This window comes from Prinia subflava, chromosome 8, assembly GCF_021018805.1.
Source record: "Prinia subflava isolate CZ2003 ecotype Zambia chromosome 8, Cam_Psub_1.2, whole genome shotgun sequence".
NCBI classification, from domain to species: domain Eukaryota; kingdom Metazoa; phylum Chordata; class Aves; order Passeriformes; family Cisticolidae; genus Prinia; species Prinia subflava.
In genome coordinates this window covers 5,973,612-5,986,518 of record NC_086254.1, presented here as the reverse complement: position 1 = coordinate 5,986,518, position 12,907 = coordinate 5,973,612, and the positions used below count along the sequence as shown (strand labels likewise).

The following is a 12,907-nucleotide window of genomic DNA, read 5'->3' as shown; positions in this document are numbered from 1 at the left end:
AACCAAAACAAAACAACCAACAACAACAAAAAAACCCAAAAAACCCAAAAAACAAAAAATCCCCACACAAAAACCCCCCAAAAAAACCCCAAACCAAACCAAACCAAAACAAACAAAACAAAACAAAACAAAACAAAACAACCAACAAACCCCCCCCAAAACAAAAAAAAAAAACCCAAAAACACACAAACAAAAAAACCCAAGAAAAAAGAATAAAAGGAAAATTGAAAACTAGTAATTTAAAAGCTACTCATTAAGAAACTCATTGTGGAATTTTCAGCCCCATAGCTGAAATAAGCCCCTAAATAGCGATAAATGCATTCTTGTAGGGTCCCCAGTCACGATGAACACTTAAATAGCTGTAAACCACTTCTGTGTGGGACCATCGGTCATAATAAATACCTAAACCACAATAAACCTGCACCCGTGGCACCTTGAACACTGGAAAAGCAAAATTATAACTCCTGCTTTCTACGCTGTGATTTGCTGTCAGAGATGGAGAGAGGAGCCAGGGAGGAGTTCTCAGGGATGAGCTCCTGCAGCAACACCAGCGGCCTGAGCTTCTGCAGATGTCCCTGTTCTGAGCGTGATTTGTCATTTATATTTATCTCCTGATAATTCTCTTGTCAGCAATTGCTTTTCTGAGCTGTATTTCTGCTCTATAAACTCACAATGTTAGAGGGCATTGCTAACTGTTGCATCAGGCAACAGTTGCATCCCCTGATGTAAAAGATGTTGAAATGCCTGGTCTTTCACCTCTCATATAAGTGAAGAAACTGAACAAGCTTTTTTTTTTTGTCATGAATTATCATAACTGTTAACTGTGGTATCCCTTATCATTGCTGCTGTGTATAGAAGCAGCTTAATTAATACAACAGTTAATAAATTCATTCAAAATTAATTTCTCCAAGTAGACAGTGTCTCTAAAGCAAGGAGACTCAGCCCCAGGGTGGGGATGACGGGGCAGGAGGGAGCCTCACTTCTTTTTTGGGGTGAAAATCACAGAATGAAGGGGTTGGAAGGAACTTCTGGAGATCATCCAAGGCAGGGTCACCTGGAGCAGGTGGCACAGGAACACATCCAGGTGGGGTTGGAATGTCTCCAGAGGGGGACACTGCTTTCAGAGCTCTGCCACCCTCAACGAAAATAAATTCTTTCACACTTTGAGGTGAAGCTTGTTGTGTTTTAGTTTATGGCTATTACTCCTCGTCCTGTTGCTGAGCATCACCAATAAAAATCCTGGATCATGCTTTGGTAACCCTTAGAGATATTTCTGTGGATTGATGGGATCCCTTCTCTGTTCCAGACTGAAATCTAAAATCTGTAACTCTACTGAAGAGCTGAATCCCGAGAGGCTTTTGGAGGCTCCTTTTCCACAGAGAACGATCCCCTGAAGGCTGGAACACTTTTCATCGCGATTTAGATGTTTATTGTGACTGAAGGTGCCACGGGTGCAGGTTTATTGTGGTTTAGGTATTTACTGAGACCGATGGTCCCATACAGAAGTGGTTTACGGCTATTTAAGTGTTCATCGTGACTGAGGACCCTACAAGAATGCATTTATCGCTATTTAGGGGCTTATTTCAGCTATGGGGCTGAAAATTCCACAAATACGGGGTTTTATCATTATTTAGGTGTTTATTGCGGCTGAGGAGCCTACAAAAGCGATTCTATCGCGATTTAGGTGTTTATTGAGACTGAGCATCATGCACGCGCATGTTGATCACAATTTAGGTGCTTATTCTGGCTCAAGGTTCCGCAGACGCAGATTTCTCTCTATTCAAACGTTTATTGTGACCGATGGTCGTCCAAGAACTGGTTTAACCGCAGTTTAAACGTTTATTTATGTACAGTGACCGCCGCTACCGCCACGGCCGCGGCCGCTCCCGCGCGCCGCCTCAGGAGGGCGCAGGGGGCGTGGCCTCCCAGCAGCCCCGCCCCGCGCGCGGCGTTCCGGAAGTGACGCAGCCGCGGTGACCTTCAGAGGCGGCGGGCGGGTGTCGGTGCAGGCCAGGCCGTGCTGTGCCGCTCGGGGCTTCCTCCGGTTCTCTCCGCGTCACTCCGCGCCGCTCGGGGCTTCTTCCCGCGTCCCTCCGCTCCCTGCCGCCATGCCCAGGGGCAGCCGCAGCCGCACGTCCCGCGTGGCGCCGCCCGCCAGGTGAGGGCCGCCGGGGCCCCCTCTTCTTCTCCCCTGTGCCCCGCGCAGGCCGCAGCGGCCTGGCCGCCATTGTGCGGGCGGGTGACGCACCGGGGTGGCGGCAGCACCCGCTGGTTTGAGCTGGGCTGGCGCTGGGTTAGCGGAGCGGGGTTGGGCGCTTTGGGGGATGGAGGTGGTTCTGCTTGGCCGCAGGGCCTGGACACCAACGCCGTGTTAATCAATCGCTTTTGGGCCATACTGTATTTCCCCCCAAAACAGCACAGCCCTATGTGAGCTGGGGGATAACCAGGCAGCAAGAAGCCTGTAACCCTGACCCTGTCTTGCATAAGACGCTCACCAGAACACAGAGTTCATTCCTTCAGCGTGTAACAGGGGTGTGTGTAATCCCAGCGTGATCCTCGGGGCCTCCTGTGCAGCGCCACGAGTCGGCTTCTGTGTGTCCCTTGCAGTTCGGGACATTCTGTTCCTCACAGGAGGAACAGTGGACTCCTGGCCCTGCAGCCATGTGGCCTCTGCCCGGCCTGGTTTGGGATAATGATGATGATGATGATGATGTTTCTCTTTGTGTCCTGCAGCCGGGCACCCCCGATGAGAGCCGCGTCTCCATCCCCGGCTCCTCGGGCCTCTGTCCCCGCGGCGGCTCCGCCTTCCGCCGTGGCGGCCCCGGCGCCCAAGCAGCCGGGGCTGATGGCCCAGATGGCCTCGACTGCAGCCGGGGTGGCCGTGGGCTCGGCCGTGGGACACACCATCGGCCACGCCATCACCGGAGGCTTCAGTGGAGGCGGCAGCTCCGAAGCTGCCAGGCCCGATGTCACTTACCAGGTGAGGGGAAGCACAGCTGGACCCTGACTGATGGCAGCTCTGCTCAGAGGGAGCTGCTGGAGCCTCACACACACTGACAGTCTTTATATAGTCTATAAACGATATATATATATATGAAATCATACATAATCTGTAGCTACAGACTGAGTCTCCAAGGTAACTCACCATGAGTCATCTTGAAAAAGAGTTCAGAGGGATGCAGGAGTGATGTGTGGTAAGGTGTTGGTGTTATTTTCTACTGTATTATTCCTCTGATTCAGGCAGGACTTCCATGTTCCAGGTCTGCTGTTGGGGACACTTTTGCTCAGGTGCCACCTGAGTGTATCAAAGTCACTCAAGTGTTTGTAACTTAAAAAACTGCTCTGAATGTGGTATTCGACTGCTGGAAATTAGTTTTGTACTTCAGCCCTTCTTTTGTTTTCCATTTAAAAAATTAAGATTTTGACTGAAATGCAGGGAGGAACCCTCAGCAAGCAACGTGGGGGTGGTTTGGCTTTGTTGGAAGGGTCCTTACGGAACCATTTGGTGTTTCAGGAGCCCCAGGCTGCTCAGGCTGCCCAGCAGCAGCAGCAGTATGGTCCTTGCCAGTACGAGATCAAACAATTCCTGGAGTGTGCCCAGAACCAGACTGACCTCAAGCTGTGCGAGGGCTTCAGTGAGGTGCTCAAGCAGTGCAGGATGAGCCATGGTAAGTGCACAGTGCTGCCAGGCAGCTGTTACATGGGATAATCCATAAAAGTATTGTGGGAATGATGTCCAGGGGGTTGATCCAGCTGCTGGAGGATGAGGAGTGATGAAGGTGCTCTGAAATCAGGTAAAGCAGCTGCTGTTCTGTTGGGCTTTCTGCTTGGGTCCTGTACATGTAGCTGGGGTGGAGAGAGGGTGAATCCCTGATGATTTGTGCTGGTGCATGGATTGAAGATGACTGGAAAAGTGGCAGCAGCACATTTGGGGCATTAGCAGAGCTCTAAGGACAGCAAAACCATCCTGCCCTGGGAGGAAGGAGGCAGCAGTGCACCAGTGCTGACATCTGCAGCTCAGCACGTCCCAGCACATGCATGAGGGAAGAGGGAACACCTTGAAAAATCTGTCTTAAGGCAAGAAAAACCATTCAGGGATCCAGAACTCACTGAGATGACTCCTTATCCTTCCATTCAGAGATCCAAAACTCACTGACATGACGTGACTCCTTCCCTTTCAGGTTTGGCACAGTGAGGCTTCTGAAGATCATCTTGCAAGAACTGACCTATGAATGAAAAACAAAAAGCTTCAGTAATAAAGTTTAAAGCTGCCTGCTATCTTTTTAGTTCATATATTCACGTTCATCCCTGTGGCTTGACTTCTGCCATAGCTGCCTCTGATGTCATCCAACTTCACAGCCGCAATTTAATTTAGCACAAAATGGAAGAGTGAATAATAAAGCAGAATGAGCTAACGTGGGTTTAACTGTTTTTGCTGATTGTTTTGTTGAATGTATGTAATGTGGTCCATAAATAAACTTCTCTCTCTAGAAGTACCTTGCTCAAGTTGAGTGCTGAAGTTGAAGGGTGAGGGTGAATTGATTTTGGCAGGGTGTTCTGCAGATGTTTCTTTCCATGCTGTGGCAGGGCTGAACCATGAGAGGATGGGCCTGTGGCTTTTCCCTCCTGCCTGGCTCAGCCACTGCCAAAGCCACTGCTGCTACATGAAAATAATAAATTAAAAAGTATTTACTGATGCAAAGTGCAAACCCTCTTTTTTCCATTGGAGGGAGCAGCCACGTCATGCCTTGCTCAAATCCTTGGGGCTGATAAAGCAAACACTCTGCTGGAAACCACTGGAAAAGCCTGGATAAGCTGTGCTCCCACACGAAGTGTGGCGGGGAATAACCCTGCTCTGAAAGGTGCAGTTCCTGTTAAAAATACTGTCCCTAGGATGACCTGTTTTCCCTGAAGTGCCGTTGTGCTGTTGGATGTTCTGCCTGTTCCTAAAGCACTTCACCTCTCACCTGCAGTTCCTGGAAAAGATTAAATCAATATTCAAAAGGGAAGAGGAATCACCTCACATGGGGAGATGAGGGCACAACTGCCTGTCCTGGTAACAGGAAGAGCTTTGCCTCTGCTGATCAGGCTCCTGTCTCATTTCTGGGATGTTTCACTGCCCTGGTGAAACTGAAAATCGATGGGGGCTTTGGGCCAGTGTGTGACAAAAGGAAGTGGCCTTCAGCTGATACAGGGGAGATTCGGTTAGATATTGAAGGGAAAAAAAAGTCATTGTTTGGGTGGTCAGGCAGTGGAACAGTTTCCCAGAGAAGTTGTGCAGTCACCATCCCTGGAGGTGCCCAAGAGGCGCCCGGCCGTGGCGCTGGGTGAGCACTGAGCGGCTCCGGCGGCAGTGCCGGGGCTGCCGCACCTCTCCCAGCCCGCCCCGGAGCTCCTCCCGGGGGCAGCCCCAGCTCCCGGCGGCCCCACAGCAACACCCCCGCGGAGGAGGGGCCGGGGCCGCGCCGGGGCTCGGCGGCGGAAGAGTTAAACCGGGGAAGCGCCGCAGCTCCGGGGCGGCCCCCGGCCCCCCCTTGCCCCTTGCCCGGCCATGCCCGCCCGGCGCCCGCCGCTGCCAACTCGCGCTGCGCTTTCTCCGGGGCCGGGCGGCGGCGGCCGGCCCTGAGCGCTCCGCTCCCGGCGGCTCCCGGCGGCTCCCGGCGGCTCCCGGCGGCTCCCGGCGGCTCCCGGCGGCTCCCGGCGGCTCCCGGCGGCTCCCGGCGGCTCCCGGCGCCAGGCCGGGCCCGGCGCTGCCCTCAGCGAGGTGAGGAGCCGGCGGCGCTGAGGGGAGGGAGGGTGTGTGAGGGGGGCTCCTGCCCCGGAAAACTCCCGTGCTCAGCGTTCTTTGTCTCCGGGTCAGCGGCGGGAGGGTCCCAGGGCTGAGCGAGAGGGGCCGCGTTGTCCTGCCGGCCTAAAAGCTTGGTTTTTTCCTTGAGTTTTGCGGGTTTATCCCAATGGATGTTTGAATATCTTTGTGCTCCTCAGAGACCCCCTCCCCAGTGTGGGAGCTGCGGGCGGGGGGCGATGCCCAGCGCCTCACCCTCAGTGTTCCTCCAGGCAGAAAATCCCCTCACGACCCCCCTTGCATTCTGCTAATGAGCCCAGGGTGTCCCGTAAGAGCCCTGCACCGGCTGCTTATGTAATTCCAAGGTGTTCTAAACAAACTCAGGGTTCTCCCCTCCCAGCAGAAGGCAGCACGCAGATCCCCGGCTTCTCCGTGGATGCTCCGCAACCTCCAGCCCTTCCCCACAACACCCAGGACCTGGATTTTCAAAAACAATCCGTTTTTGGTTACCCCCCACCTCAGAGATATTTTATTTTCCCTACTTCCTGTTCCTGCCTCTCCTTAGCGATTTCGGCTTTGGCATTACTCAGAGTATTTCCTAGAACTAAAATTTTGTAAGTTGAACTCATGGCTGTTTAGCAATGCTCCAGCCCGTGTGAGACATCCCTGGCAGCAGCAGCCAGACACTCAAAATACCACTTTGGTCCTTAAAACCGGGTCAGGACAGATACACATTCCTAATGAGATTTAAATGTACTCAGAGCTGCCAGTGCCCTGGCAGAGTTACTGAGAGGAGGGCAAAGGAAAGCTCACAGAACTGGGGATCTCCTGCCCACCTCTGTCCCCTCCCCAGCAACAAAATGTCATCCCAAAGGGACATTTTTGCTGCCCAGGCTTGTAAGGACTGCTTTCCATCCTAACTGATTGGACTCCGTGTATGGGCACAAAAACAAGCTGTAGAAAAACCTCTCCAAGCCTGAAATAGGAAAAAGAAATGGGACAAGAGCCTTTCAGGAGTGTTGGTGGCTGCTGGCAGCTGCACAGGAGTGACTGAGGGAGCTCTTTCAGCTGCTGTCCTCACACTGGCTCAGCTCCCACTGTCCCCAGTCCCTCTGTCCCCACCTGCCCCCTGACCCACCCAGCCCCTCTCGCTGCATTCCTGACCCTCACCACCTCTTTTTCCTCCTCTGTCCCTTTCTGTTCCCTTTAAACACTATTTGCCCTCCTTGTTCTCAGCCAAAGGCAACTTTTTCCTCTTAAAAAAAATAAGGGAAAGAAAAACAATAGGGGCAGATTCCAGCTTCCACTTGGGGTGGTGTTGCTGTGGGGTGGTGTTTCTGAGGCTGCTGCTGTGAGCTGGGCACAGGGAAGGGAGGAGGTTTTGGGGTGCTGCAGGATTTCCCAAAGCCTTGGCCCCAGCCAGGCTGATTCTGCCCACGGGGACAGCCAGGCTATGAGGGAATACAGTGGGGTTTCTCCTGTTCCCTGTGGGATCTCCACAGCATCCCAAGGGCAAAGCTTGGCTTTTCCAAGCAGCAAAATCCCCTCTTTTGGTTGGTGCAGGATCTTCCTTCTCTTCCTTCCTCCTTAGTGTTTTTTTCTTCGCTCTGGGCTCTGCCCTTCCTCACTCTTTTTTCCTTCCTTGCAGCCCCTTTCTGTCCTCAGACAAGCCCAGAGTGCTGCCTGACAGGAGCCAGAGATGACCAAGGAAGAAGATCTACCAGACTGGAACTCATCCAAGGAGTTTTATGAAAAATATGAGCCGAAGGAGATTTTGGGCAGGTAAAACTTTGTTTTTGGCAAGCGGCTTGTTTTGGTTTCACGTCCTCCAGCGCCAGATACGAACAGCCTTCCCTGGGAATCTGATACAAACAGGGCCCACAGCAGCATGGGGCTAAAAATAGCCTGGAACAGCACTTTCCATCAACTCAAAACCTTCTGTCCCACCGAGGGAGGGTGACAGAGCGGGTGCATGAAAATCCCGGCCAGCCCAGGTGCCGGCGGCCGGGCAGGCAGGGATGGAGCCCCCCTTTCCTCCCCGTTGTCCCTGGCAGGGGGGTGAGCAGCGTGGTGCGGCGCTGCATCCACAAGACCACGAGGCAGGAGTACGCCGTGAAGATCATCGACATCACGGCGGGGAACATCTCCCCCAAGGAGGTGCAGGAGCTGCGGGAAGCCACCACCAAGGAGATCGACATCCTCCGCAAGGTCTCGGGCCACCCCAACGTCAGTAAGTCGGGCCTTGAGCGTCTGGTCGAGGGGAATGCCTGCCCTGTCCCCAGGAAGGGTTTTTGGGGTGAAATCCCCGGATCATGCCGGGCTCAGAGCAGTGTTTGCTCTCCCTCCACACACACAACCCCCAGCAGTGCTCCCCCATGTTGTCTCCTGACCACAACACTTGTAAAGATCGGCTCCTCGTTAATTCAATTAGCAGTTTAATCAGAGTTTTAGTCTGTTGATGGACAGGAACACTGTGCTTACAGCCCCTGTGCTTTATTGCAGTCCAGCTGAAGGACAGCTATGAATCCAGCACCTTCTTCTTCTTGGTGTTTGACCTGTAAGTACCAGCTGCCTCAGCACCCTGGGCCCACTCCCTCTCTGCACATTGCTCCCAGCTTTTTATGGCCCCAAAATGGCAAAGTGGAGGGACAAACAGCCCTTAAAGTAGAATCAAAGCCCCAATTACTGCAAGCTCATTGCAGCCCTGCTGCCAGCACTGTTTCCCCTCTGTCAGCGGCTCAGCGCTGCTCGGGTTTCCCTGTAACCTTTGGTGGGAGCTGTCATGCATCCCTGAGGGTTATTTATATGCTCAGTGGGACCAGGGTGTCTGCAAAGCCACAATTCCCGATGCCAGGGCAGTGCAGTGGATGTCAGAGGAGTGGGATGGCACTGGGAGAGCCCCATCCCTGCCCCATCTTTGATAGTTGGATTTGGTGATGTTAAAGATCTTTTCCACCCTTAACAATTGTGTTTCTATCCAAAACCTGCCCTCTCCAGGCACAGCTGCTTCTCCTCCTGCTGGATATTTTACTAAATATATAAATGCATTTTTACCCCTTTTTATGGAAGTTATTTTGTGCTTGTTAAGGGGCAGAGACCCCTGACTGATCCTCCCCAGGGACTCAGGGCTGGTTTGCTGTTGCAGCTCAGCCTCTGCCTGACTCTGTTTCCCCTCCCTCGTGCAGGATGAAGAGAGGGGAGCTCTTTGACTACCTCACTGAGAAAGTCACCCTGAGCGAGAAAGAAACCAGGTAAGGCCAGGGGCAGAGGGCTGAAAATCACCTTGCAAGAGCAGAGTGTGGCTTTGAGGGGAGGCCTTGCAGCCAGCACAGCACCCTGGGCTGTGTCCCCAGGCACTGTCCCTGTCCCCATCCCTGGGATCGTGGTGCCAGTGGGTGTTTGGGACAGGGGATGAGCTGTCCCCATCCCCAGGAAGATCATGCGAGCGCTGCTGGAAGTGATCCAGTACCTGCACTCCATCAACATCGTCCACCGGGACCTGAAGCCGGAGAACATCCTGCTGGATGATGACATGAACATCAAGCTGACAGACTTTGGCTTCTCCTGCCAGCTGAACGAGAATGAGAAGCTCAAAGGTAGGGGGCTGGCAGGTGAGGGGATGCTGGCCTGGTGACATTTTCCAGTCTCACCTGAGGGTGTAAATTGGTGCTGTTTGGCTGCTTTTGCTGTCCTCACACACAAGTTCTCACTGCACACAGCCTCCACATCTCTCTCCTTGCCATGAAAAAGTTACTGCTCTTTAGGAAAACCATCCTAATCCATTCCACTTCTTTCTTTTCCTCCAGCTGATCCCCTTTACCTCATCCACTTACTGCCCAGCATTATTTCCCCCAACTCCTACATGCAAAGAGCCACAAACCCAACAACAGTCATCCCCTCCCACAAGCATCCATATAATTTTCTTTGCTCACTTTTTAGCCACAAATAATTCACCAAAAAAGTCACCAGTGAGATGCACAGAGGTTGCAAATCCTCCCTGTGAGCACCATCCCTGCAAAGATCCCACCATGGGCTGGGAATGGCACGTGGGCTGACACTGTGCCCTGTGTCCCTGTCCCCACAGAGATCTGTGGCACTCCTGGCTACCTGGCCCCCGAGATCCTGCAGTGCTCCATGGATGATGAGCACCAAGGCTACGGGAAGGAGGTGGATATGTGAGTGAGAAGCCGTTCCCTGAACACACACACATGGTTTGAGGCAGAGTTGTGCTGATGGAGCCTGTTTGAGTGTTTGGAAAGAAGGAAATGATGCACCAAAAGCCAGTATTGGTGGCTGTGAGGGGCTGTCTGTGTCACCAGGGGGCTCTGGCACAGAGCAGGGGGAGAAGCAGCCTGGGGATGAGCCCATCTCCCTACTTGGCCCCATTGTGGGAGGGAAAGCAACACCTCCTGTTCATGGAACTCAACTTAGGTTGAGTTCCATGACATGGGGGTTTTAAACACACCCTGTGCAGCTCCTGAGAGAGCAGCCAGCTCAGGGCAGCCCAGCAGAGCTCTGCAGGGACTTTGCCACCACCTCTGGTGGCTTCAGGCTGCAGTGGTCAGAGCTGTGACACACACCAGGGCATTCCATTCCCCTTCCCAGTCTGAGCCAGGACACCTGGCCGAGCTGTGCCAGGGACATCCAGCCTGCCTGGCATCACCGAGCCCCACTCCCTTCCCTAAAACACTGCAAGGCTCAAATACTCCACCTCAAGGCATCCTCCTGCAGCATCCAGGGAGTCAGCTGAGCTCAAATCCCCTCCAGCAGCGAGCTGAGCGCCAGGCACACGCAGGGCAGTTCCCTGCCGGTGTTCCGGGGAGGCAGAGGCGGGCGCAGCCCTGCCGGGTGCCCGGGGTGCCGCAGGCTCCGTGTGGGTGCCCGCAGGTGGAGCACCGGGGTGATCATGTACACGCTGCTGGCCGGCTCGCCGCCCTTCTGGCACCGCAAGCAGATGCTGATGCTGCGTATGATCATGAACGGCGATTACCACTTCGGCTCCCCGGAGTGGGACGACCGCTCCGACACCGTCAAGGACCTGGTAGGTGCTTGGGCCGGGAGGATTTGGAGCGGAGGGGGCTCTGCGGAGCCCAGGGACGGCGCAGACCGAGCGGGTGGCCCGTGCAGATCTCGCGGTTCCTGGTGGTGGACCCGCGGCAGCGGTACACGGCGGGCGAGGCGCTGGCGCACCCCTTCTTCCAGCAGTACGACGTGGAGGAGGTCCGGCACTTCAGCCCCTTCCGCAAGTTCAAGGTGGGGATGAGGCCGGGAGCTGCGGGAGGCAGCGGTGGGAGGGGTTTTCCAGCTGAGCTGGGAGAAACTGGGGGTTGGGTGAGGGTGATGGGGTGGGTTTGGGGAGGGTGCGGCAGCCTGGGTGCACACCAGGCATTTACTCATGGGAGGGAGTTAAGGGAGAAGGGAGAAACTGCCTCTCACCTCCAAAAAAAAACCCCACAGATATTGAAGAAGCTGGAGAGTTCAGCCTGGAGAAGAGAAGGCTCCAGGGAGACCTTAGAGCCCCTTCCATTGCTTAAAGAGGCTCCGAGAGCTGGAGAGGGACCTTGGACAGAGGATGGAGTGGCAGGGCAAGGGGGAGTGGCTTTCCATTGCCAGAGGGCAGGGATAGAGGGGATAGTGGCAAGAAGTTCTTGACTGTAAGAGTGGTGAGGCCCTGGCAGAGATTTCCCAGAGAAGCTGTGGCTGCCCCATCCCTGGAGGTGTCCAAGGCCAGGTCAGACAGGGCTTGGAGCACCCTGGGCTAATGGAAGGTGTCCCTGCCCATGGCAGGGGATGGAGTAAAAAGGGCTCTAAGTTCTCTCTTCACTCAAACCATGCTGTGATTCTGTGATTCCCTGGCATGAACCCCTTGCCAGGCCCACGGAAACTGAACTATGCCAAGGCACTGAGCTTCCTCCTGACTCCCCGGCATGGGGGGGGAATTCCCATTGTGGGAATTCTCCTAAATGCCAGGCTGCTGGGGAATAATTCCCCTGAATGCCAGGCTGCTGTGGGATGATTCCCCTGCCTGCCAGGCTGCTGTGGGATGATTCCCCTGCCTGCCAGGCTGTTGTGGGATAATTCCCTTGAATGCTAGGCTGCTGTGGGGATTCCCATGAATCCATCCCTGCCTGCCAGGCTGCTGTGGGATGATTCCCATGACTGCCAGGCTGTTGTGGGGATTCCCAGGAATCCACCCCTGACTGCCAGGCTGCTGTGGGATGATTCCCCTGCCTGCCAGGCTGCTGTGGGATGATTCCCCTGACTGCCAGGCTGTTCCCTGTGCCCAGGTGATCTGCCTGACGGTGCTGGCCTCGGTGAGGATTTACTACCAGTACCGGCAGGCCAAGTCAGTGACTCGGGAGCTGGTGGTCAGGGACCCGTACGCGCTCAAGCCCGTCCGCAAGCTCATCGACGCCTGTGCCTTCCGCACCTACCGCCACTGGGTGAAGAAGGGGGAGGCCCAGAACAGAGCTGCCCTCTTTGAGAACACCTGCAAGGCCATCCTGCTCACCCTGGCAGCCGAGGAGGAGCTGTTCTGATCCCTGCCCCGGCCCCTGCTTCGGCTCAGTTAGGCGAGTAAAACCTTGGAAAACAGAACGGTGATTTCTGGGGTTTGTAAGTTTTCTTTCACTGGGCCCAGGACTGGTGTAAATACAAACCCAGCAAATAATTTGCTCCTGGGGTGTGTCCCACTTGGAGAAGCCACCTTTTACCAGAGCCAGAAGCAGCTGCAGCTCCCCGTGGGGAAGGCTCAGCCTCAGGCACCTGCAGTGCCTGTTTTGGGACAGCTGGAGGTGGCTGAGAGATCCCTGAGCAGTGTTCTGGCCCACCCTTGTGGTCAAAGCTCCTGCTGACATCAGGTTTGGTGCAGAGCTCGTGCACAGAGAGTTTGTGCTGGTTGTAACTCCTGGGAGAGGTGGGGCACTGCTTTGTGCCATCTGTCACACACATCATTTTGTCACTGCTCAAATGCCAGTGAAGGGGCCTTGTTTTATTTCTGGGAAGGCTCAGCACTGTTCCAAAGCTGGAACTTCCCAAGGGAACGGGGACTGATGATGACTCCCACTCCCAGGGATGTGCCCCCATCACTTTCCTCCTTCCAGGGATGTGCCCCCATCACTT

At 54.5% G+C, this 12,907-nt stretch overlaps 2 protein-coding genes across 3 annotated transcripts; both read left to right on the top strand.

Annotated features, from left to right (window-relative positions):
• Window positions 1–1,944: 1,944 nt before the first annotated feature.
• CHCHD2 (coiled-coil-helix-coiled-coil-helix domain containing 2) lies at window positions 1,945–4,496 on the top strand. Of its 2 annotated transcripts, none has more exons than XM_063402541.1 (4): window positions 1,945–2,158; window positions 2,734–2,980; window positions 3,524–3,668; window positions 4,182–4,496. In XM_063402541.1, the coding sequence occupies exons 1-4, from the start codon at window positions 2,109–2,111 to the stop codon at window positions 4,193–4,195; spliced, it is 456 nt and encodes a 151-aa protein (XP_063258611.1). In that variant the 5' UTR covers window positions 1,945–2,108; the 3' UTR covers window positions 4,196–4,496. The 2 variants fall into 2 exon arrangements, with proteins under 2 accessions (XP_063258611.1, XP_063258610.1); XM_063402540.1 differs by having other exon boundaries at window positions 1,946–2,158; window positions 3,515–3,668.
• A 967-nt stretch (window positions 4,497–5,463) lies between these two features.
• Window positions 5,464–12,382, top strand: PHKG1 (phosphorylase kinase catalytic subunit gamma 1). The gene is made up of 10 exons (XM_063402538.1): window positions 5,464–5,764; window positions 7,434–7,567; window positions 7,840–8,015; window positions 8,288–8,342; window positions 8,971–9,036; window positions 9,218–9,381; window positions 9,870–9,960; window positions 10,673–10,826; window positions 10,913–11,038; window positions 12,073–12,382. The coding sequence occupies exons 2-10, from the start codon at window positions 7,485–7,487 to the stop codon at window positions 12,322–12,324; spliced, it is 1,167 nt and encodes a 388-aa protein (XP_063258608.1). The 5' UTR covers window positions 5,464–5,764; window positions 7,434–7,484; the 3' UTR covers window positions 12,325–12,382.
• Window positions 12,383–12,907: the final 525 nt, after the last annotated feature.

Bases quoted from the DNA above. Each gene is read 5' to 3' on its own strand.
- PHKG1 (XM_063402538.1), top strand. From the start codon at position 7,485: ATGACCAAGGAAGAAGATCTACCAGACTGGAACTCATCCAAGGAGTTT. The intron at 7,568-7,839 runs GTAAAACTTTGT...TGTCCCTGGCAG, and splicing joins CCGAAGGAGATTTTGGGCAG to GGGGGTGAGCAGCGTGGTGC. The intron at 11,039-12,072 runs GTGGGGATGAGG...CCCTGTGCCCAG, and splicing joins GCCCCTTCCGCAAGTTCAAG to GTGATCTGCCTGACGGTGCT.
- CHCHD2 (XM_063402540.1), top strand. From the start codon at position 2,109: ATGCCCAGGGGCAGCCGCAGCCGCACGTCCCGCGTGGCGCCGCCCGCC. The intron at 2,159-2,733 runs GTGAGGGCCGCC...TGTGTCCTGCAG, and splicing joins CGCGTGGCGCCGCCCGCCAG to CCGGGCACCCCCGATGAGAG. The intron at 2,981-3,514 runs GTGAGGGGAAGC...TTGGTGTTTCAG, and splicing joins GGCCCGATGTCACTTACCAG to GAGCCCCAGGCTGCTCAGGC.